This window comes from Rhipicephalus sanguineus, chromosome 5 (genome assembly GCF_013339695.2).
Source record: "Rhipicephalus sanguineus isolate Rsan-2018 chromosome 5, BIME_Rsan_1.4, whole genome shotgun sequence".
NCBI lineage: Eukaryota > Metazoa > Arthropoda > Arachnida > Ixodida > Ixodidae > Rhipicephalus > Rhipicephalus sanguineus.
In genome coordinates this window covers 37,939,365-37,964,229 of record NC_051180.1, presented here as the reverse complement: position 1 = coordinate 37,964,229, position 24,865 = coordinate 37,939,365, and the positions used below count along the sequence as shown (strand labels likewise).

General features: G+C 46.2%; 2 protein-coding genes across 2 annotated transcripts; both read left to right on the top strand.

The window, feature by feature from the left end:
- The first annotated feature begins 7,808 nt into the window (after positions 1–7,808).
- LOC119392821 (uncharacterized) lies at positions 7,809–16,055 on the top strand. Its single transcript, XM_049415922.1, has 4 exons — positions 7,809–8,230; positions 10,423–10,627; positions 11,530–11,686; positions 15,888–16,055. The coding sequence occupies exons 1-4, from the start codon at positions 7,813–7,815 to the stop codon at positions 16,053–16,055; spliced, it is 948 nt and encodes a 315-aa protein (XP_049271879.1). The 5' UTR covers positions 7,809–7,812.
- A 2,885-nt stretch (positions 16,056–18,940) lies between these two features.
- Positions 18,941–24,592, top strand: LOC125756147 (uncharacterized). Its single transcript, XM_037659770.2, has 4 exons — positions 18,941–19,066; positions 20,087–20,257; positions 21,444–21,557; positions 24,137–24,592. Exons 1-4 carry the CDS (start codon positions 19,049–19,051, stop codon positions 24,278–24,280), a joined length of 447 nt encoding a protein of 148 aa, XP_037515698.2. The 5' UTR covers positions 18,941–19,048; the 3' UTR covers positions 24,281–24,592.
- Positions 24,593–24,865: the final 273 nt, after the last annotated feature.

The window sequence follows — 24,865 nt, the reverse complement described above, 5'->3', positions numbered from 1 at the left end:
GCATACAGTGGTGCTAGAATGGTTGAGAGGTTAGGCAAGAATTTGGAGTAATACGTGATTAAGCCCAGAAAAGATTTCAACTGGCTCACCGAAGTTGGCGACGGTGCACCTAGTATGGCGCCGAGATTGTCTTGCAAAGGATGCAGGCCTTTTTCGTCGATGCGGTGGCCCAGAAAAGTCACTTGTTTTTCTCGGAATCTGCATTTGGTTTTATTCAGCTTCAGGCCGCTGTCCTGCAGTCGTTGGAACACTTGTCGCAATACCGACATATCGTGCTTCTTTTCCGCGACAATAATGTCATCTAGGTAGACTTTCACTCCTGGCAGACCTCGGAGGACTGATTCCATGCGCCTTTGGAACAGAGCTGGGGCTGAAGCGATTCCAAAAGCGAGGGGATTGTAACAATAGAGTCCCTTATGCGTGTTCAGCACTGCGATCCTTTTAGCTTCGGCGTCTAGAGGAAGCTGGTTGTATGCGTTACGTAGGTCCAACGTACTAAAGGCTTCACCTCCAGCAAGCGCTGCGAAGATATCGTCAACTTTCGGCAGAGGATACTGTTCCAAGTAAGTAGCCGGATTCACCGTTAACTTGAAGTCCCCGCAGAGTCTTATGTCACCGTTCTTTTTCGCCACGGGGACTACCGGCGTTGCCCATTCAGAGACGCTGATCTGGGAAAGCACTCCTTCTTCCACCAGGCGATCAATCTCTGCTGAGACTTGGGCACGCATTGCATAAGGCACGGTCCGTGCTTTGCAAAAACGAGGCCGAGCGCCTTCCTTGATGTGTAGCTTAACGGGAGGCCCTTCACAGCAACCCAGTTTGTTGTCAAACAGCTGCGAAAATTCGTCAAGTAGGGCTTTCAACTGCGCATTCTGTTGAACAAAGTTTACACACGCAGCGCTGTTGGCGTCCAAAAGAGACACGCCGGCCTTGCCAAATTCCTCGATTGTACGCCGGCCGCAGAGGAGTGGTCCTTGACAGCCCACCACCACTAACGTACTGGTCACGGTTACTGTCCCAGACTTCACGTCCATGGTTAACTTGCCAATGACGGGCAGGGGTCCAAGAAAGCATGATAGCCGCAGGGCAGTTTTTGCGAGAGCTGGCCACCGCCTTCTGTGTCTCTCGTATACACTCATTGGAATCACACTCACCGGCGAGCCCGTGTCGATTATCATGCTCAGTTCCTGCCCTCCCCACGTCAAAACCTTCTCGAGAGGCCGCGAGACGTCCCTGTCGGTCGCACTGTGTGCCACCAAGGCAAGCATAAATTCTTCGCTCTCACTTTCATCTTCTTCCACGACATATGCACCTGACGTCCGGGAACGACTCCTGCGGCATACCCTGGCCAGATGACCTTTCCTCCCGCACATACGGCACTTGGTGTTTCGATGGCGGCACACGTTGGAATCATGAGGCCCGTCGCAACGTTCGCACAGTGGACGACTGCTTTCTAGGTTGCTGCTCGGCGCCCGGGACTCACGTCGTCGTAGTCGCAGCAGGGCGTTCATGGTACCACTGCCGTTGCCCACGCCAGTCTCCTGCATGTCACGGACGTCTTCCTGTGCCTTCTCGGAAGCCCTGGCGCAGTCCTCGGCCTCTTTCAAGGTCAGCGTAGCTCGCGTCAACAAAGAACGCCGTGCGTCGTCGTCCCGGATACCACAAACGATGTGATCTCGTAACATACGGTCCATCATACTACCGAAGTTGCAGCTTTCGGCTAGCCTCCTGAGTTCCGCGATGAAATCTCGCACACTCTCGCCTTCCTTTTGCTTCCGCATGAAAAACGCATAACTGGCTGCAATTTCATTAGCTTGCGGGTTGTACTGATCTTCCAAACATTCCACAACCTGGTCGTAGCTTAAGGTGTTGACCGGGGTGCTTGGATTACGTCCTTGTAATATCCGTACAACGCTGTCGCTCAGCGAAGAAATCAGCAAGGCGCGGCGCTTCCCGGGATCCGTTACTTCATGTCCCTCGAAGAAGGCTTCAAGACGTATGCGGTACGTACCCCAGCTTCCCGCTGCTCCATCGAAAGCTGGTGGGCGAGATCCCATGTCTTCTGGTCGTCCGTCTTCAGCCGAAGATTATACCGGAGTAATATCCCATCTTCAACGCCACTGAAGTAACGTAGCTGACACAGGCCAGAACCACAAGTAAAACAAGGTTTATTCCAAAGACCTGCGATCGTCGTCTTCCTCATACTCAGACCTATGTGCACGCGCCGTGCAGATGCGCTCAGCCGCAGTTCCGCAATTGGCGCGATACAGCACACCACACATCGCACGCAAAGAATAAGCTGTCCACTTGCGTATTTCAGAATGCTTGCCGATTTCCCTGACCAGATTCTGCTTCGGCGCACCTTGATTCAAGTTTCCTCACTTCCTAATTCACGTGCAGCTCCGGTCTGACGTGACAGAGTCTCAGAGAGGCCGCGTTTCCTGCGCGCTGGGCGTGATTTGTTTAGATATCGCCCTTGAAATTCCGTAATGAATATACCGAATTACGTGCAACCTTCGCGATTTATAAGAAATGGGTAAGCCATGAATTGTCATGCACTGCAACTTTCTAACACGAACAGCTGCCCCCAATTCAATAATTAAAAAGTTATTAAACTAGTTTTCGTTAATTGCTCTCGTCGATGTCATTTTAGTTGCGGCATAGTATTTCCGCGTGCAAAAACGACAGGAGCCTTACTGTCATAGTATTTCTATAAAAGTCTGTATTTCTCAAAAAACAAACAAACAAAAACACCCAGCACATTCGCATATTACGCACACGTTAATATTTCTCAGTGGAACAAAATTGACCATTACCATTAATTTCTGAGCATAACTTTGGCTTAACTCTTCTAAACATTGCAGAAATTCTAAATGCGCTTGATATATCAAAGTCGATCGATAGAGATGCTCTTACATGTGCACTTGACAGAACGGCAATGTCTCTTTCTCGTTTAGAGTTACAGATTTGTAGACATCTGGCATGCATATTTTTTAAGCTTACTAATTTTCGCCTAATTTTTTGAAACATTTGATGTCTGAGACCTCTGGTAAAGCAACTTGCTAAAATATAACATTGTCCTAAAAATGCTGTAACTTTCATTCAGCTTGGCCCAATATTTGTCTTATAAATACACTTCTCTTTTCGATATGTGTTTGAAGGTGGAAGTAGGAGTTGGCGTTAAATTAAAGCTTTCATCTTAACCCGATTTCAGATATTCGTGAGCTGTGTTTTGCTGAAAGCCGTGAATAAGCAAATGTGTGAATATAAACTGGCCGACGCCACTTCACTATATGATGAATTGAACGATTTACATTGATCTAGGAAAGTGAAATACAGCCAGTGTTTGTAAAGCATGCTGACCGTTAAATCGAGCTCTCACATTACCCAAAGCGTTCGCTATGCCCGTTTTCGCAAACATTGGTCACTAAACCTTCAAGAACTTAAAAAAGATATATGAAATGCATCCATTCTAATGTTAATTGTCGCGAACGTGCACTCATACAGTTGACAAGAACCAGCTTTCTCTTTTTGCACTCTGTTTTTGCTGCGATTCAACAGGGAGTCGGTAAGTAGTCGAAATATATTATTTACGAAACATTGCTTCCTCACAGCAATGTGGCCAGTCTTTCTCAGTCATCGTGTTGGCTATCCACTGAAAGCGAGTCAACGGCAACAAACGGCAAATATGAACCATTCCAACTGCTTTGTCAGATGAGGTGGCAACCGTAGCACTCAACGCATGACGCCGGCTGCTAAGCAAGAGCTGACTTCAGTAACGCACAAGGGTTTTTATGTGGTCTAGTTGGTTCATGAAGTAGCACGGTGAATTGGGCTAGTTTGTATTGATTCATGTTTAAACTGGATAGGGCGCACACACAGACACAGGCACTGGAAGGAAAAAACAGTGTTGGCGCCAGTGTTGTTCGCGTTTTTTTCCTTCTAGCGTCCGTGTCTGTGTGCGCGCCTCATCGAGTTTAAACTTGGTTCATGAAAGTTTTGGCAAAACAGCGCAAAATACGGGACAGTGAAACACACAGGACACTACACCGACTGTCAACTGACAGTCAGCGCGACTATCAAACGATAAAGTTGATATAGTCGGCGTTGTGTCCAGTGTGTTTCACTGGACAATTGGTCAGCTGCCTGCTCTTATATAGATCACGTGCTACGTGACGCCAAAAAGGCAGAAAAAAGAGTGTTCCACACTCGCCGCCATGGCTGCGACTGGCGCTGACTGACACTCCTAAGTTTCAATCCATATATATACCCTATAAAGTGGACGGGGACATGACCGCCGCCGTAGCTCAGTGGTAGAGCATCGGACGCGTTATTCGAAGGTCGCAGGTTCGGTCCCTGCGGGTGGCAAGTTACTTTACTTTCTTCATATTTATATTCTAATTACTACAAATAACACCCCCTATACCTTCCTTGGCATTGCTGTCAGTTAGTTCTCATTAATAACACATAACACTAGTGATAGCGTGACTATCAATCGATACAGTTTTGCGTCGTGTCCTCTGCGCTTCGCTGTCCCGTATTTTGCGCTGTTCTGCCGTAATGATAACTGCTGAGATATTTAATGAATTACTCTAAAGTAATAGCTGTTGAATCGATCATACTTAATTAGAAAAAGGAAGGTTACTGGCACGTCCTCGAGATGACGTGGCATATACAAGTGTTAGTGCATCGCGCTTGGGTTAGTACGGTCGTGCGACATCTTCGTATAAGAGGCTCTGATAGTGCCGCAACCTTAATGCGACTTGCACTGTACCAGCACGATATCGCACGATATTGCAGAAGCAACCTGACCTTGCTGACCATCATTTTCATTGTCCTGGCCGCTGCCGTTGTGCTGTCTGTGAGGATGATTTCGCCAGCGGCAGCGTCAAAAAGAGCGACGACCGGTAAATCGGCATTTGTGACAAATTAAACTTGAACCACACGTTGATGAGGGTACCGCTAATGCGAGCAAAGGTTTGCTTGGTTGTTAATCTGAGTCATCATGTTCGAAGTTTATGGCGCTCTTTGACATAGCTCAAGGTTGCGGGTTCGATTTTCGGGCAAGGCAGTTGCATTTGTATGGAGCAAAATCAAAGATACTTAGACGCGCTGTTAAAAGTGTAACGAAGGACAGGTCAATGGCGGCAAATGATGGGAGCTTTGCCTTGTCTGTCTTAGCGGTTGTTCATTAAGAAAAAAAGACAGGTGATCAAAAACTAAATCCTATAACTACGAAGTTCTCATAGCCCGTTTCTGGCTTTTAGACAAAATCAATGAAATAAAATAAAACAAAAGCAAAACGAATAAGTATATAAATGTTCTAAATCATACCACATATAGAGACAGTATTGGACTTGAACTTGAATGGAGATTAGATGAGCTCTGCAGCATTCCTGGTTACACCCGTTGTATCATAGTTTTCATGAGATCATGAAATGCACTAGGCTGTCATCAGGCTATAAATCACTATCGTTGATCGTTTAAGCGAAGCAAATAAAAAAAGATTAAAAAAGTGGTTGTTGCTCGTGACTCCTGGAGTGCGGCGAGTACGCATACAACTGTTCTTTAACGTTTAAATAGCTCACGCTTAAGGGGAGGTCCCGTGCATTAATCTTGCTGAGAGCATGTCAAACATATGTCCTTATTTACTGTTATCCCCGTGCTATTGCTTGAGCACTTTACCTATAACCTTCATGACGGTATAACGCTTAGGGCAAGTACCTATATTGAGGTGCACGTTAAAAAAACCCTATGTGGTCGAAATTTCCGGAGCCCTCCACTACGGCGTCCCTCATAATCATATCGTGGTTTTGGGACGTTAAACCCCAACAATTAATAATTATTAACGCTTTGGGGAAGAGGGTATCAATAAGTCCCGTGTGATAGCACATGCCCTCGAATGTACCATATAAGGCATCCAGGTGTTGTAGTCAAGTGGACGCTCGAAATACATTGCGAAATTGCAAGACAGGCATCCTTGTTAGAGCTAACCGACATAACTACGCATTGTTCTGTTCATGCAGAGGACGAGAGTGAAACTCTTGACGATTGGTATTTTCGCGCGAGTATGCGCAAGGACAAGGGTGCGGCACCACCTGAAGATCGAGAGAAAACTGAAACCATTCCCGGTAAGTAGATTTTCTTATAGCTTGACAGCGGTAGGCACACTGACATCGCGAGTGCATTTTGTGATTTCCTGGGAGCGAATAGCAAGCCGCGTACACATGAGCTGTTTTTCGTCCCTTCTTGTGTCCTGTTGTTTTACGCTGTTACCCTAGGATGGCCATGAACCAACCAGCCCGAAATGTGCACGTTTATCACTCGCGAGGGCCGATAGAGCAGATTAGAGTTACTGTGTATGGCTCCTTTAGGAGCAAAATACTGTTACTCTAGATCAGATAAAGTAGCAAAGCCCGTTGGTGCACTGCCGGCAGCGCTTGTCTATCTCCCGTTGCTATAGCGACCGGCGCTTCGCGGGAAAACCGAAATGACTGTGCCGCGCCACGAAAACGGGTCACTGGAGGAGAGAGGGAGGCGCCGTTACGCGAAACTGGGGCAACGGGAAATAACGTTTTTTCTCTTCTGAAGTTGCGTCGTTCCGCCACTAGGTGGGCGCTGCCGGCAGTGTACCGAGGGGCGTGTGTAGAGCGACCTAAAGAATACTGGGTTACTCTAGGCGTGTGCTGCCGTCGCAGTTTTGATTATGTGCTGATTGAAAGAATCACACGGAAGAAGGCAGACGGACAGAGGTTAATGGGACAAAGCGCAAATCAAAACTTTGAGGTAAACCAACTAACCCGTTATCGCTTTACTGTTGTCACACTACACGGTCGATCACGCCTCTCAGGACAGCTATAAAGTGTCTATCTCAAAAGTACACCTTACACTATGGATAGGGTGAGTCCATAATTGACGTAGTTTGACGCTTCATCAGGCCGAGTGCATGACCAGTTCGATGTCTTTGAACAACAGTGTAAGATTTACTCTTTAGGTGTGGACAGCGCGTCTCGCGGGAAGTACTGATAACTCTCGTTGTTCGGAGACGGTGCCACGAGATAACTTTCTGATCGTTTATCACGTGAAACGAGGTAATGCGTTTCTATGAGAAATGTCCGCTGTTATGTCATCGTTGGACAAGTAAAATGACATGACTTTTCCTATCTGAAATCTTCGGCGTTAACGCAACATTTCCTACAAAGTCACTGAAAAAAATCAATTTCAGTAACTTCAAGATATGGACACCTTTCGGCGCGCTTTTAAAGATATGCCCCGCGAATGAACGTTAGCGCCCTTGTTACAAACACATATCATTGTCTATAGGCCCACAGTGCTAACGCCCAGAGCAAAAAAAAAAAAAAAGAAATCGGTGCCATTGATGCTGACAATTCAGAATTATCTGAACCATTCCTGCGCGTGATAGATGGCAATAAGCCAGCGGAGCGGACTCTCTGGCAGTTGCCATGGCGACGAGACGATGTTCTCTTTCGTTTAACTTTTCGATCTGCCGCTCTTTCACCGGTCACGCTGTGATCATCGGTCTGTCATATAGGTCTCGACGCCAACGCAAGTTAACCATGTTGAAAGACTGGGTTTGCAAACGCGGACTCAAGCCATTCCCTAGGCATGCGCAGATAAGTTTTTGTGCCCACCTTCTCCGCCGCTGTGCGCCTTCTCCGTTGTTAGTCGGCGTTGTTGGTGTCGTCTCTCTTGTGTCCAAGATTGCAAGCCCAGTCTTAACGTGAATACGTACCAAGAGCTCAGCTCTCTGTCATTCGAAGCAAATTAACGCCCTCAGCGCGTGAACGCGTCATGATGTGTTACAACGCGTACGGTCAGCGTGAAGGAACCGGTCTATCACATACGCCCATGTTTCCTTGGAACAACTTCATTTGTCTTTATGTAACTGACAACTGTCTTGCGCGTTCAGATGTTCCCGAGTCTACTCTGGAGGAAACTACGACAAGCGTTCCAAAAGCAGTGTCAACTGAAGCGGACGCTGAGAGTACTGCGGCAGCGGAAGAGGAAAACCGGAGCGAAGCTTATGCTTCGAAGACGACCAACGAAAAAACGAGGGTAGCTGCCGAAAGCCGTCCATCCAAAACACCCTTCGTGACGACTCCGAAGGAAACGCGTCATGGAACGGAAACGACGGCTGGGTCAAGGACACGGGAAAGCTTGGTCACTACGGCCACGAGGGACAAGGACGCAGAGACGACACCGGCGAAGGGTGAGGTCTTCTTCCGGCTTCTCTCTCTGCGAGTGTCACTAATGCATACGTAGTGGTGCTCTAAACAGTGCAGTAAGTCGACCCGACAAAGCATGGGCCATTACACACGTATGGCGCCGGCCCCGCGGCAGTTTTTATTACACCTACCGGATCATGTTTCGTTTGCTGTACTAACGCTTTTTCTTCTTTAGACTGCTGCTCGGAACTGTTCGCAGACTCGGATAGAAGGCGAAGACATCAGCCAGAAGCACGACTTTCTTCTTACGCGCAATTCAAAACTGTCTGGCTGAAAGAAATGCACTTCCAGTGCCAAAAATACGTAGATTCAAAATATGGGGAATAGGTAAAGGCAAGGATGTGCGTTCGCAAGGTCATGATGGCGTGAAAGGTTCTCAGAATACGAACCATAATTTATGTGCAGCACGGAACTTGTTGAACTGCAAGCAGTATGGAATGTTATGTGACGTTTCATGGCCAAGGCCAAATGCTGGCAATATAGTGCCTGAAGTGCTAACAGCTGTACGCGTAGATGGGAATATGTCTTTTCTTTCTCTGTGTACCTGCATTGTCGACAAGAGCTGTCTTCCTGTCGTCATTTCGAAAACAACGTGTGCACGGTTTCATTTAGAACATTCGCTCAGTTTCTTCTGGGCGTGACGTACACGCATTCATGGCGCCACTGGCCATCATGGGCTAGCAATTCGTTTTCGTAACTGTCGGACAGCGCGCAAGCGATTTACCGGATGCGGACAGCGCACTGTATGCGGCCGTGGTATTGCTTTCAGCTGTCCAAGTACTGTATCTATGAATCACGAACAAAAGTGGTTAACGGCCCGTAACGAGCATACTATGGCGAAACATGGATGCTTCTCGGTCGTCATGGCGTACAACCGCGCAATAGGCCATTTAGGCATGTTCGTTGCTCTCCATGCTATGGCGTAATAATAAAGCGCGTACGCCATCTCAACACAGGTTGTCGGAAATGACGTATCCGTCACGTAACTCGTGCGATGTTCCTCCGTGCAAACGTTCAGACAATATGAATATGAATAACTTCACAAAACCGAATAACTACCGCTTGAGCGCTCTGCAATTTGTCACTTTCTTCAGTTGTAGATGCCAAATGAGTTTTCCATCGATGTTTTCTTTCTTTTTTAGAAAGGGTATACTGCTCGAAGCGAGTCGCTATTGAGGCAGAATATGTGTAATCAGGCTGGTTAGCAGAGGTGGCATTTCCCGTGCAACTTCGACTGAATTGTGCAAGCTTGGTGTAAAATCAAAGCTGAGTACAGGAAACTGGCGGCGCTTTGGGTCAATCAACTTACGACACATTGCATCGGAGCGCCTCACACGTTGTTTACGCAGTGTGTGGGGCGCTCGCTGCTAAGCTAATTTAGTTTGCTTAGACTAAGCACTCTCGACGATTGGCCCTTTCCGAGTGGGTGTTCTATAGACGCAACCGAACTCATGTTGTCCTTGTTCCTTCATTAAACTCGCTTGGATTGTAGAGCATTCTTTTTGTGTTCCTATCTTACCTTTGTCTTTGTTTCATGTGATTTGATTATTTCTCTATTTCTTATTTCTGTCTTAATCTCTTATATAAGAAATGAAGCAAGAACTAAGAGAAGTAAGCAGGAAAACAATAAACAAACCTTAGCAAACAAATACAAAAATAGCCTTTTACGCCCTATACTTGCGCAGGGTTCCCCTTCAAGGGGTGCGAAGGTTCGTCGCAGCGCCCCCCTTCCAATTATGTCACTGTATGGCGCTGATTTTGCGCCCCTCCCCCGAGTCGCAACGCCCCCCCTCCCTATTATGTCAGTGTGTGGGGCTCACTTTGCGCCCCCTCCTCTTAAGTGAATAGGGGGTCCCCCCCCCCCCCCACCTCGTGCGCATGCCAATGGCCCTATAGACCTTTTCACAGACGGCTCCCTGGGTGCCGCCATAGTTCTCTTTGGGCTGCGCTAAATAGGCATGACCCCCCAAAAATGCACTACCGAGGCTGTGACCTCGGCCTTTGTACTCCCGCTCGCAGCCCAACATGGCGGCGTTTTTTCTCTCCTGTGAGAAGGTGTATATTTCTCCATTGTCCTTCGTTAGCGTTCTCATAATGGAAAAAGAAACGATAATAAAGCACAGTATGCTCAGGGCGTGCTTCATTAAGGTTTAGTTTGTAATTTGTCGCGCGACAGGCGTGCTCCTGTGCACGGCGGGCGATTTTGCCGTTGAAGAGGACATGTTTCCCACGGACGGACTGTGCGACCTGCTCTTCTACACGGACGTTCGGTTTCTGAACCATGAGTTCCGAGGTCGTTACAACGAGAAGAGCTGGAGGACCTTCAGGCGCTTGGCACCGGTCTCCCGTAAGACGGGATTCGGCATGTCGGTCAGCTATCGGTGCGTTTTTCACATGACCAGCATACAGCTTAGGTAGACTGCAAAAAAGTTTTCTTTTGTAAAATGTGAAAAAGAAACCAAATAAGAGTGTAGGAGTTTTATTGACATACAGTTTCCGTTTTCCTCTGTATTTTTATTTCGCGCCTTTGTATTGGATTTTTTTCTAAAACATCCTGTCGATGTTGTTTTTCTCCCCCATTACAAAAAAAAATTACGTTGTTCGCTCTGTTATATAACTTTTTAGGAAGTACAAGAAAGTTCAATTTACCCTGTTAAATAAGAAAATGTCTGCTTAAATCAATGAGGTTATTTTTTTTTCTATTTCCGAGTTCCTGCTCACTCGCCGGAAAAAATATAGCACGGAAGTGGAGTGCAAGAAAGAGGAAGAAGCAAATGCTGTCGGATTCTTCGCAGTAAATTCTCAGAGCACCCGCAGCCGTGATCTCTTTGACTGAAAGTGTGCGAGGTGCTTTGAGTCTTGGTATGCGCATTGGCACACCAGATTTTCCCTACCAGACTTCGAACTTTGCATTTTTTGAAGAAATGCTCCCCTTAGTGGCCAAAACATCCCGCTACGAACATTTGTCCGCAGCTTCCTGGTAATTAAACCAGCTTGATCTGAGTAGTTTGTGCTGCGCTGGTCTCTGCGGCCTCATTCGAATGCACGAGCAACGATTTTATGTTAGCAGGTACATAACTTCTTATTCCTTTAGTGTTTTTTGGGACGTTCAACCTCAACAATTATTGTCCTTTAATCTTTTCTTTCTTTACTGCTTTTCTCTCTCTCCCATTGTAGTATAGCCAGCTATGCGAAATGTGATGTGACATTCCTGCCTTTTCTACACTATGTATTTGTCTCTTCTGCTGCTCGTTTGACTGAGAATATTGGCGCGGTGTTTCAGCGAGGCCGACGATGCGAGAAAAGCCATGAATGCCACTGGCAGACAAAAGCTTCTGCAGTTGTACAAAGACAAAATACGACACCATGGCATTCTGAGAGCGACCTGCGGCTCCAAAACGCTTAAATCAGACTTGGCTGGCAAGCTAAAGCTAATGAATGTAAGTATGTTGCTGTGATATTTCATATCTCTTAGAAGTAATTCTGAATAAATGTTCTAGAGCGGGGTTATACCACTATCGGACTGGGCATTACAGCTTTGTATCACGTTTTACGCGTAAGCATAGACATACGCACGAGGGGGAGGGAGGTGCAGCAACCCCCCCCCCCCCTTCCCGAGGTCATCTAAAGGGGGAAGCCAATTCTATCCCATACCTTCACTCAGTGAGACCTTTCACATCACTTTTTTAAGCGCGGGGTTATGTCTACGCATGCTTTTTGACAATAATGACGACCGAGGACCCCTGATGTTGCATTCAAAGAACTGTTTACTTCCCACCTATGGCCCGAAAAGCCGGGTACCAATGGCAGGCCTTTGTGAGAAGTACGTCATCGCTTCAGTTGCATCTTTGCATCCATTGCAGAGCTTGCTTTCTTTCGGAATCTATCAACAAGGGGGTGGGGGAGGGGTGCTTGGGCGAAACCTAGACCCCCTAATGGAGAGCCTTGCGCACGCCTATGCGTGAAAAACATCCTGTCTTGAAATTCATTAGAATGGACAAAATATTATTCGATTTCGTAATGCTGGCTCGAAAATTCATGTTTCAAGCTACAGTCGAGACACAAATTATAAGGAAACTCTGTGGCAAAATTTTCTTTTGGAGTACCTCTTGTGTGATTCCGCGCTAAAAATTGCCCGTTATTAGTTTGTTTTCGTCCCAAGTAGTATGTCATATACTGACCTAAGCGCAACACTACAGAGCATCGGTCATCTGACGCAAATCAGCGTAACCAGCATGACATGCGGACGGTATAGATAAGACAGGCATGGCAGTTAGAAATTGCAGCGATTGTAGACGGCCGCCACCTTTTTCAAGAAACTGCTAGAACTAGTTTAACGAAAGGCACAGACTGCGCTCTGTCTTGTGCCCCTCGCACGCTCACTTTCACTTTCCGCTCGTTATAGTTTCGTAGTCACTTCTTCTTAGTCGTTAAAGCTGTAGTTCCTGCACGACCATCGCCGACAGATAATGACGGCGATCGAGGTTAAGTATTGTTGCCCTTAATGTTAGAACGATCGTAAAATAAAGAAAGAAATTCTGGTCAGCAGAAGCATCGAAAAACAGAAAATCTGAGCGAACTTGGTAAAACTCTGTTCGATAAGAAGAGCAAGAATCGGAAAATGATTTTCAAAGACAACTGGCGTTAGGTTTCCGGTAAGACCTCCTGAGTTATGTTGCTGTAGATAGCTTCTTTTTGTTGCGTCTCACAGCCTGTGTCACTTTGGAACGTTAAACCTCATGAACCATACCAAACTGAGCGGGTAGTTTTATTTTGAGAACTGTTGGAGCTACGCTGTTACACTGCCCCTAGATGGATCCAGCCAGTGTTGCATGCGTTGCATGCCTCACAAACAGGTATATTGTATAACAATAATCATTGGAAGGACGTTCCAAAAGCACGGTACGATTATGAGGGACGCCGTAGTGGAAGGCTCCAGAAATTTCGACCACCTAGGCTTCCTTAACGTACACCTAAATCTAAGCACATGGTTCTCTACCATTTTGCCTCCGTCGAAACGCGGTCGCCGCGGCCGCGATTCGTTCCCGCGACCTTCGGGTCAGCATTTGAGCACCACTAGACCATCGTGGCGGGTTGTATTTATTGCGTATGTAGGTATCAGTGTTGGCAAAATAAGTTACCACTTTCTATTTTGTACTTTTTCAAGAATGAATCCACTTTGCTTGGCTAGGCAACCGGCCACACTATAAGTGATATGAAATCAAAAGAAAGCTTCGCTTAGAAAAAAAATACTGCTCCTAATAAGCTTATGTTACTTCCCGTGAACGTTGATCAAAGACCAGTCGGAAGGGGCACACATTTTCGCCAGGAAGATCGCGCCAAGTGCCTTGACGTACTGCGCCCTCTGCACACTATTTCGTTCTCGCGGCACGCTTTGCTAATGTACAGGACTCCTCCATCGCCGTCGCTGAGTGCACTCCACCTTGATTAGCGTGCTTAATTATGGATTTTCAACTGCGTAATACAATTTTAAATGCCAACGTCAGCTCCCGCCCAAGAAATTAACTTCACTTACGGAAGCATCTAGCTCGAAATCTCTTCTCCCTCTGCTAAGAGGGCGACAGTTATTAATTTCACCTCTTAGCAAAGCGTTTGAGAGAGTTCCGCAGCGCTCTGTTAACATCTCGTCCATCTGCTCACAGATCTACACGGACGTTGTATGAATAATGAGGCTAGATTCCTGCAGAATTTTCTGTGGCTTTAGTTTTTATGCGGCGATATTTGTTTCAGCTTCTTCGCAATCAGCGTGGCGCTCTTCATGCATTTGGAAAGACTGTTAATTTTTCATGACGTTATCTTTTTTTTTCACGAATTTATTACTTCTTCAGGATGCTTTTAAAACCTTTCTGCGCGTACGCTTTGTTCCTACAGAGCAGCATCGCCATGCGACAATTACCTTTATAGCAATTGCTGCTGGCATTTAAAGGGACCCCGCAACACTTTTTCAAGTAACAATCGAATGGCTTCACTAAAGGAGTTTATTGGCTCATGAATCGACCTACGCAAGAATCCGTCAAGTACGAGCGGTGTTGTAGAGATTTGTCGCACGCTGTAAATGCTTTCTCTTGTCTCTCGTCCCAATGAACGCGCTGGAAGTTAAGCAGGGAAGGATGGCATGGGGAAAAGAAGTTACATCACGCACGCGTCATGACACTGAGCACTTTTTTTTAACGCGCGGCTAAACCTTCAGTGAGATCGCGCGAGCGCGCGCGCTCACGTGGCGGCATCACGCGGCGGGCGCAGTAATTATGCAGCCAACGATGCTCAAATCAGCCAATGGCCGCGAATATGTGTATATGGTGCGGTCATTTGGGCATATGGCATCATTAGTACAGACAAGAGGGAGCGATATTTAGCTGACTGAGAATTAACTGTAAATTTCAGGCCGCGTGCTGCGCTATAATGTTTGGCTGACGTGTTCGCGAGAGCCTGGACTACCGGTCGGCAGCGTTTTCTAACCATGCTGAAAACGTGTTGCGGGGCCCCTTTAAACTTTCTCGATTTTCTGAGATCGCAACAACTCTTCAGGCGTATATACAAAATGTACACATATTCTATGTCGACAAGATGGGACAAAGATGAGCGATGCCAATAAAAGCCGAGAGTCGTGGAGACGTCAAATGAGAGGAGCTAGCTCGTCTCGTACGCTTAGCAAACAGATAACTTCCTTCACCTGTTTCGGCCCCAGTGTATTTTTTGCTATAACTACGCTAGATGTAAGTAGACGGAAGGCTTCGTAACTACATATCACGGAACGCATGATGTTTCCATTTCAGAATTAATGAGCAGTTGTGGTAACTACGACAAGATTTTAATACGGGTTTCTGCCATCGGCGTCGCCGTCACGTTCCGCATAAAATTCAAATCGATAACATCACACCGCGCATTGTATGTTCTACGCGCGAGTAAAAGCTCGCGAGCGCTGCCGACAAACGTGGCTGAAGCAGAGATAAAACGAGCCGGCCATCTCCGTCACACAGAGGGCGCATGCGAATAACATCAACCTGCCTGCGAGGCCTGCCGTCAATTTCTCTTCAAACAAAGAGGAAACTCACCGCACGTCTTTCGTGGGGCGAAGGAGGCTAACGGGACGGCAGGGAAACGGAGGGAGGAAGGGAGGGCTGCGTCGGTTGAGCAGCAACTACAACCTTTCATCATAAGGGCGTGGTCGCGTGCGCTGGCGCGCGCGCTTTCTCGGCAGGTATCCGCCAACGGCTCGTGCTGTACTCTCACCTCTCCGTGTTGAGACGCTAGGCTGCCCGAAAACCGCTTCTTTCCCTGGAGTGGCCGTATTCTCATACACCAGTGTTTTGTAGAGTTGCGCGAGATCGGATCCAGAAGAGTCGGCTGCTAGACTTCGTATAACATTACAATTTGTTCCTATCGAATTCATTGCTTCGCTCTTGCGGCGAGAGAGAATTAAACTTTATTGTATGACCGGGCGCGCGTTCTCTTCGCCCAGAGGTGGGTGACTTGCTTATTCCAGGTAGTCATGGCTTGCAGCCGACGCCCGAGTCCTGTCCACCAGCCGGAGAACTGTGATTTTTTAAAATTGTGAAACGGACGCCGGTCATCTAGATGTTCTGGTTTCACAATGGATGTGGCTTCTCTTATTCGCAGGAGCTCAAGAAATTCCAGAACGGCCTGAGCGGTTCGCAGACAGCTGGCGTTAGCTTATCCGAGCTGGTGTTGGGCATCCGATTTGTGAACTACCTGGACGAAGCGGAGGTAGCGCATCACCCGTCGGCAATACTGGATCTTACAAGGAAAGGCACATTTTCTGCGTAACCATTAGGCGGCAAGGCCGTTGTGTATTCGAATATCAATCAATCAATCAATCAATCAATCAATCAATCAATCAATCAATCAATCAATCAATCAATCAATCAATCAATCAATCAATCAATCAATCAATCAATCAATCAATCAATCAATCAATCATCCAATCAATCAATCAATCAATCAATCAATCAATCAACGAATAGCTAAGGCAAAAAGAAAAAACGCTGTTACTACGGTATTACATAGCATTCACAGCAGCGGGTTATGATCCAAAACAATGTCATAAAAATGAGCGTGAAAGCGTTAACAAACCCGGCCATAGCCTCAGTATTGGAACAACCTGTCATGGTATAGAAAATTAAGTTCCGATGTCATTTTGTAAGATATTTCGCGATACTGCATATTCTTTTAAGCAAGTGGAAATGTTTGAAACGTTTGGTCCTCCATGGAGCATCGTGTTTTTGTTTAAAGGGCAGTAAGTTAGTCCATCCTGTTGGATACTGTAGGATCCTGTAGGATATATGTGGTGGTATTCAGTATTGCGGAATGTTGAGTTCTGTACTTGATATTAATGAAACGATCTTCAGCACGTGTTCTAATCGGAGAAGTATAGTACAGCACATGTGCAGTGTTTACTCGTAAGTGCCTCCGCACTTATTGGGATATACATTAGCGTTTTATGTGCCAGTGCTCAGTACCCAAGTCTGTCTTATGCGCCGCAGGATAAGACATGCAAGAACAATGTATATTTGGTGAAAAAATTTTGGGAACGTCTTAACTGCCTTTCGTGATTCCTATGACGGTGAGGAGGAGGAGGAGGAATAAACTTTATTATCAACCAGCAATTCAAGTTCCTTGGCCTAGGCCTCCCACGTGGGGACGTCGAGGTCTTGCCTCTTCGCCGCCTCGCGGGCTTGCTGGGTGGCCCATAGCTGATCGTCGAGGTGGGAGCTGCGCAGGGTGACGTGTTATTTTTTTTTCTTAGGGGGGGGGGGGGGGGGGTTAGCTTATAGTTTCTTTCACTTCAGCAGCGTGAAGGAGGGCAGATGAAATGCATGACAGACACATCGCATTTTATTCGGAATTTCTGTTTGTTTATTTGCTTGCCGAGAGTCCTAAGTCAATTTAGCCTCAAGTAGAACTCGAACTTGTCTCACGACCTTGATAGCTATGAAGCTAGGGGTTATTCTTGCAATAGATGTTATTCCTGGAGATATGCCCATTCGGTTATATGCGGATGATAGCGTTATCTTTTAGGAAGTAGTGTCACATGATGATCATGAAGAGTTGCAGAGATGTCTTGTAGCAATTTCTGTCTGGTGCTCGAATATGGGAATGCAGCTGAATGCGGAGAAAACCGCGCTTTCGCGCGTAACAAGAAAAACGTCTCCCAGCGAATTTCATTATCAGCTTGAAAACAGAACAGTAACCGAAGTCGAAAAATATAACTATCTTGGCGTTACTCTTACCAATAAACTAACATGGACAACGCATATATCAGATATCTGCTCAACCGCCTTAAAGAAACTGTGGTTCGTAAAGAGGAGGCTTAAACACGCGCCTATAAGAACTATTAGCTTATAATCTAATCGTAAGATCTAAATTAGAATATGCTGCTGAAATCTGGGACCCACATACTAAAAATGACATTCTGAAACTTGAGCGAGTACAGAGAAAAGCTGTGAGGTTTATATACGGAAAATATGCCAGGAAAGATTCCGCGTCCTCATTAATGTCACAAAGCAGTATACAGACATTACAAACGCACAGAAAAATTAATCGTCTGGTACTACTACACAATATACTTGCTGCGAAAAATACGGTATTGCCCTCTTCGGTATGTGGGCCTACTACGAGAAGAATAAGACACGGTCACGAACATTTGCTTGCGCCGATTTTCGCTCGAACGAACGCTCACAAGGGCGGTTTCTTTCCTCGAACGGTGAGCGAGTGGAATTCCCTTCCTATTCACGTATTTGAATCGAATGATTTCATGGCTGCCTTGACAAACCATTTTTCTTGTGAATTTTAGTGATGTCGAGGTGTGATTGCTGCTTCTTTTTGCGAACTATGTACATTTCGTGTGGCGTTGTTTAGGCATGCTGTATTTTCTTTTGCTTGTTTGTTTTCTCTCTTGCTGTAATGCCCCTCCTGCTTGGGCCAAGGTGTTGGCCTGCAGTATTTAAAAAAATAAATCTAAATAAAAATAATTGACACATTGACAATCAGCGGAACCCGATGTGAGCGCTGCACAAAGGGCCACACGTAACCACAGCAGGCGTGCAACTACGTCCTCCAGCGGTGCGCATGCACACAACATAGCGATAGCGATGCCGGTGCACGAGACACCCTGAAGGCAGCGCCCTATTGCCTTGAGCGTCACTTCCGTAGTGAGCTCCCTAAAGGAAGCCTTATACAGTTAGTCCATTGCGCACTAAATGACTTTAACACCTCAAATTTGACGTCTTCCTAAATGTGTTAATTAGAGTTGTAATCAGTGAATGTTAAATAAAGACTTCGCTAGTTATTCAGCAGTCATCACACGTTCACTAATGTAGGAGGACATTACTTTCGCGTTGTAGTAAAAAAAATTATTTGTGCAGTTTTCAGATACACGCATGCGGTTTTTCTCGCTCCTTGTTTTCGTCATCTTCGTTAAACGAGTGGTATTGTACTCATATTTGAATAGCTCGCCATTCCCCTTCTTCGTGTGCTGTAGATGCATTCGTGCTTCTGGTTGCGTTAATTATTTCTAACTCCAGCGTGTGTCTATTTCTGATTACTCATCCACTTTCGTGTACTTTTATAAATTTGAGCCGCTCATGTGTACGTAAGCTGAAGCTTGTTTAGGCAAGGAGGAATAGTGAAGTTAATGTTTGTTTTGCAGGCATCTTCCCATCACGATATTGGTTGTCCACACACACATTGACCGTCGGGTGGGAAGTGTTCCCTTGGTTGGTACATTGACAGACAAGTTAAAAGGCGCACGTGGAAAGTTCATGAACGTGCCCACATTGGTGAGTAACCGGACAAGTAGCTGGAGTTGGTGACGGCGTTAAGCTGTTAAGACGGCGTTAAGCTGTTAAGACGGCGTTAAGATGTAAGACACCCCGATGACTATGCTGCATGAACACAGAGGTGCAGGCGGAAGCAACATTTCTAACGACATATCGTGATGTCTTGTTCTATTAGAGCCAGTCGACAGCATTGTGCTATGATGAAAATCCTAACGACAGATATAGGTAATAGCTGCTATAATCAGGCTCTTCACTGAAGTCACTTTTGCACATTATTTATTCAACCATATACATAGACAAGGCATGGTTGCACCATGTGAAGCTGTTTTGCAACTTGTTTGGAATAAACCAGTTGGTATAGCGAAGGCAATTCTGAGGTGTTCAAATAGATGCGCAACAAGAAAAAAATCTGTCCTTACAAAAATTTTCGCTTACTCCGTTTCTGCAATGTTCTCGTTCCATCGTATATGTAAGAAAACATTGCCATGAAGCACACGCTAGAATGGTTGAAAGCGCAGGTGATGGGAGCGGGGTTATATCAGTTACAGCACATACGCTCTGTGCACGAAAAAGTAACGTTTGCTTTTTTCCTTCATATTGTTGGTTTCATATCGCCATGAGCTTATTAGCCATCATGTTCGTGATGAAGTCGTCACAGCGCAAAAAACTTCGTGAGAAAGGACGAAATGAACGCGAAACACACAAGCGCTAAACTTCCAACTTAATATTTATTATTGAGACACATTTTTAAAATAAATACCACGCGCTGGCGCCGTTATGTTTGAGTACCTCTGAATGTTTACAAGTCCTACATTTCATAATGCGCTTCTATTTAAGGACCGCTGTAAAAACATACAAGTATAAAAATAAGGTTTTGCGCTTTCCTTCAGTACTATCGGCAATGGAATCGACACTTGAGAGCTACTTCTTCCCGCTGCAGCTGTAAATACCACAAATATATTCGTAATGGGAATAAAGCACGTGCACATACTAACGCAAGCATGCTTGATGATTTCTCAGACTAATGCCATCTCTAGACTCAAGGCTGCCAATATAACGGGAAACGTGCGAGTGCTGTTGTCGTTCACGATGATCGTTGGACATTTCCATCTGAACCATAGCTTCAGTCTGCCCGCTCGACCCTCCAGCAACTGGGAAGCGATGTCGTGGACCATGGATGGTTTTCAAAAGGTACACAGCTTGGTGCTTGTAAAAATCGCTTTCACTTTCAACGGCTGTCTCCATCTGAGCTAATCTATTGAAGAGCTCTCAGATAGAGTCGGACACATTGATTGAACGAGTGCTGGTTATAGTGCTTGTAGTGTTTCAGACCATGATTAGCTACATTCCACACACTGCTTTTTAACTCCGTCGCATGAATTTTGTTGAACAGAAGCCACTGTAACTTTGCGTAGTCACTTCAGGAAGGTTTCTGAGCAGCTGTTAGATCAGAGGTCTCAAACTCACCTCAGCTAGCGGGCCGCAGACGCAAAACCTAGTCTCCAGCAAGAGCCGAGTCAGCGAAGAAGGAGAGAAAGGAAAGGCAGGGATGTTAACCAGTCTAGAAGGACCGGTATGCTACCCTACACTGGGGGAAGGGATGGGGGAGATATAAAGATAGATAGAGAGAGAGAGAAGGAGAGCACGCACGCACAAAAAGACACACACATCTCACAGTCATGCTAACGTCGTTAGTCTATAGCCGCCGGTGAAGGTCGGATGCCTTCAAGAAGTTGAGCACTGCCTTCGTCGCCTTCACCCGCGATGACCTCTCAGGACGACATTCCAGAATGGTTTCTGCCGTCATCGGTCTGGGATTTATGCGAGCAACAGCGACTGCGAGGGATTTTCTCTGCGCATTGTAGCGAGGACAGTCGCAGAAGATGTGCTGTAGCGAGTCAGCGTAGAAGATTAGAGCGGGGTGGGGGTGAACAAAATGCCAGCTAACGTTGTCATTTCAAAAACAAAAAAAAAAGGTCTTTCCCATATTTCATATAAGGGTCATTTCTGAAGAGGATTTGAAGTCAGGAGTCGAGAAACATATCGCCACTGATCTCCAGAATTTCTGGAATCTCGATGCCGCGATTCTGAAGTTATAGTTTTTGTGCACGGGCTATGTTTCTAGACATAATGACCGCATGAGTTGCCCCACGAAAAGAATATTCTAGACCAGTACACTTGTATGTAGCTCACGAACATACTTAAGAAAAAAAAAAGTTTGGGACGAAGACATTCATGTGTGGGCTGAGTATCGCGAGCCAGTCATTTTTATTTTGAAAACGTTGCACATAGCGAAAAACACACTTTAAAACACCGCAAGGTCCTGTTTTCCAGAAAATTAAATATTTTATTGAAGGCTTCTTTGTAAAATTTCCAGACATGCAAGAACAACGCGACTTTTGATGTTGTCGGGGACGGAACTCTGCGATACAAGGGAATAAAGGGCACGGAAATCTTTTGTTTTGAAGACAGTTCTACGATCACGGAGAAGGTGAGTATGCTTGCACAGGTAGTGGTCAAAGAACGTGGTCTGTGTTAAACACTTCATTTGCTGCATGAATCAACTATAGTGCAAAAGAGACTTTTGTTTAATTGTGTCGTATATCATTAAAGCGCATGTGCTCCGTTCTTGACCATGTATAACGTCGCAGAAGAAGGCAGCAGGTGGCTTTGATCTCACGGAGTGTGATAATAATGCTGTGTGAGGGATCATCTTCAAACAGCGCATGTACACGAAGACACAAAGAACTAAGACACGAGCGACGCGCCACAGTGGTCTAAAGGTTATGGCGCTCCACAGCTGACGCGAAGGTCGCGAGATTGGATCCCGGCCGTGGAGGCCGAATTTTTGGTGGAGGCGAAAATGCTTGAGGCCCGCGTACTTTGATTTAGGTGCACGTTAAAAAAAACCCAAGTGGTAAAAACTTCCGGAGCCCTTAACATACGGCGTCTCTCATCGTGGTTTTGGGACGTAAAACCCCAACAATTCAGACACGAGCTCTGACCGACACGAGGTATCAAGACCACTCCATACGGGAACTTGTTGAAGCATACCGTATCGGTAAGAGGGGAAGTGCGGGTATCAACCATGTGTCAACTAATCTCGTAGAAAGGGAGATTATGGTTTCGGATGGCGCTTAGTTAATATGCCGGTCTAGCTGTTGTTACGCATGCATTGTATCATTATGCTTCTTTGATATGCGTGTCGTGTGCCACGTGTATCTTTTTGCTTTCTGTATAAATGGTGTGTTGATAAAAAAAACTTTTGACAGTCAGCACTAATGTCGTCATTTCTTTCATGTGTCTGTGTGTGCGCTGTTTGAAGTTGAAGCTATACCACCTAACCCAAAGTGTTACGCTGTGAACTGGAGTTTGGAGGCAGCTGGTTATCAAGCATCGTTCCGGGTTCTGCAATGACTTGACATAAGCGTTTGCGGTGCACGAATATACGTCAGCGGCGCACGCCACCATAAAGTGCTCATAGACACATCTTATACTACCGCGCCATTAGTGAAAGTTCTCATCTGTTCTTACGGCGAAGAATGATTGCTGCAAACGTGTCAAAACATCAGTATTCTATGTCACCAGCTATGTCACTCGCACTGACGTCACAGCATTCTTGAACAGTATATATGTTTCTTCAAGTGACGAAAGAAGCCTGATACTTGTAGACGCATACAGCGGCCCGAATCTCTAACTATAGCATGCGCGAGCGGCGAATTTTCTGGGCGTAAGTGCCATGGATATGACGGTTCCAGGTTGGAAACAGGGCTAGGGTAAGCGCATGCCCACAAAGCGCGCTCTGCTGGGCCCATCGTCCGCTAGGATGTTCCTTCTTAAAGACGTCACCCCTTAATTTGTGCGTCACCCGCTTACGCACAGATTTATCGGTTCGAGCGAAAATAAATGATCACTTGAAAGTAGCGCTGTGTCCTCGTCGGTTTTCTTTCTACGTCCCTGTCTAGTCGCGTTTACTCACTCTTCATGGATATCATTTAATTCGGGGTCCTTAAACAAGTTCGCTCGATCCTGAGGTGTCTTATGCTCGTATCTACGTATCCTTTGATAGGACTGAACTTAATGTCTAGTAGATCCTCAAGGAGCGTGTGTTGGGGGGGTAGTTGGTAGGACGTTACATTGAGAAAAACTGCGCTGGGGACGAGGCACCAGAGTAGAAGACAGGTCGAATGATAGGTCCTGTTTTCATGTAATATCTGTATAACAAAGTATGGTCCTTTTGACAGATGTCACGGTGGCAACGTTAATTTGGACATCGGGAAAAACTCCAACCACGTAATAGGTGAAGACTTGTGTACGAACATGTATCAGAATACGTGATCGTTAACACTAGAGGTGTGCACGGGCTCCGGGTAGCCCGAAAGCCCGAGCCCGAAGCGGCCCGCGGGCCGGGCTCGGCCGGGCCGACGTATTTTCACCTCGGGCCCGGGCCGGGCTCGGGCTACTTGAAGTTTTATCGGGCCGGGCTCGGGCCCGACGCAAAGCCCGACTCAAGCCCGAAATATAGAGAATGAGCGGGAATTGTTTTCCAGCACGCATACAGCGCCTTTCCCGCGACCGCCCTTTACCGCTTGTCCTTTCCATTCGCTACTCTAAACAAAAGGGGAGCAGGTAAAGCACTGCCTCTGAAGCCGGAATCGTTGGACTGCTTGCTGTTTCTGCACGACAATTTGTAATCTGTGTAATAGAGACTGTTCGTCGTGTGTCGTTTGATCATATTTAATATGCTCAGTAAAATGCCGAATTACCGGAAAACGATGTTTTGTTTTCGCAGCGCACCTTCAAAAAGCCGGGCCGGGTCGGGCCGGGCCCGGGATTGGGTTTTCGTACGTCGGGCCGGGCCGGGCGGGCTCGCAGCCCTTTGTCGTCGGGCTCGGGCGGGCCTTCGACAAAGCCAGCGGGCCCGGGCCGGGCTCGGGCTCGGAAATACGGCCCGTGCACAGCTCTAGTTAACACATTCGGAATATATTTTCGTACATTATCACGTTTGGGTAAAGCGCTATAAAATACACTTGCGTTTGCTGGACTCTATACCTATCTGCGATTCTGCAGGTGAAGCGAGTGAACCTGGACAACAAGATATTGCGAAGCTGGGCCGTTTTCGACGCGGAGTTTGAAGACTACAAGAACGTTTGCGGCAAAGGAGCTTTTCACAGAATCTCCGAACTGAGAAAACTTCTTCAGACGCTTTCTTAGTTTCTCAGACGAAGGTTCGAATATTTTCAAAGCGTGAAGTCTATCTCTTGAGAGGAGCGCTAATGCTTAGGCCATTGCGAAGTGCGTATTTGTACTTGCGAATGTTTAAAAAAAAAGTTAAATCGTGTTTATGCGTCAGCCCAAATAGCTATAGTTTAGAAACAGTCCTTTGGACTCTGGTTCAAGTGAGAACATTTTAGTAAACGGCTTTCGCTATTAAGTACATGTGTAGGTACATAACTGCTAGTCATGCTGGATGCGTTTCTCTCCCTTTCGTTTTTCCGGCTTTCTTTTTTTTTTCTCTTCACGTTGTTACCCTACACTATAAGAATAAGGAAGAGTCCTTTACTACTTCTTGCGAGTCCTGACTTGCCCCTTTAAAGGCAAATGTGAACTCCCTTAGGAAATCATTATACTCTCTTCGAAGAGTCGTGGAAACCAGAAGAGTTAGCGAGTCTCTTTAAAGATAGTCATATACGTGGCAAGTCAGGACTTACCGAAAAAAAGTAACACATACTCTTTTTTTTTCCCCGTAGACTATACTGCAGCTCCGCCGGGTATTGTTTAACTTGCCACCATACACGA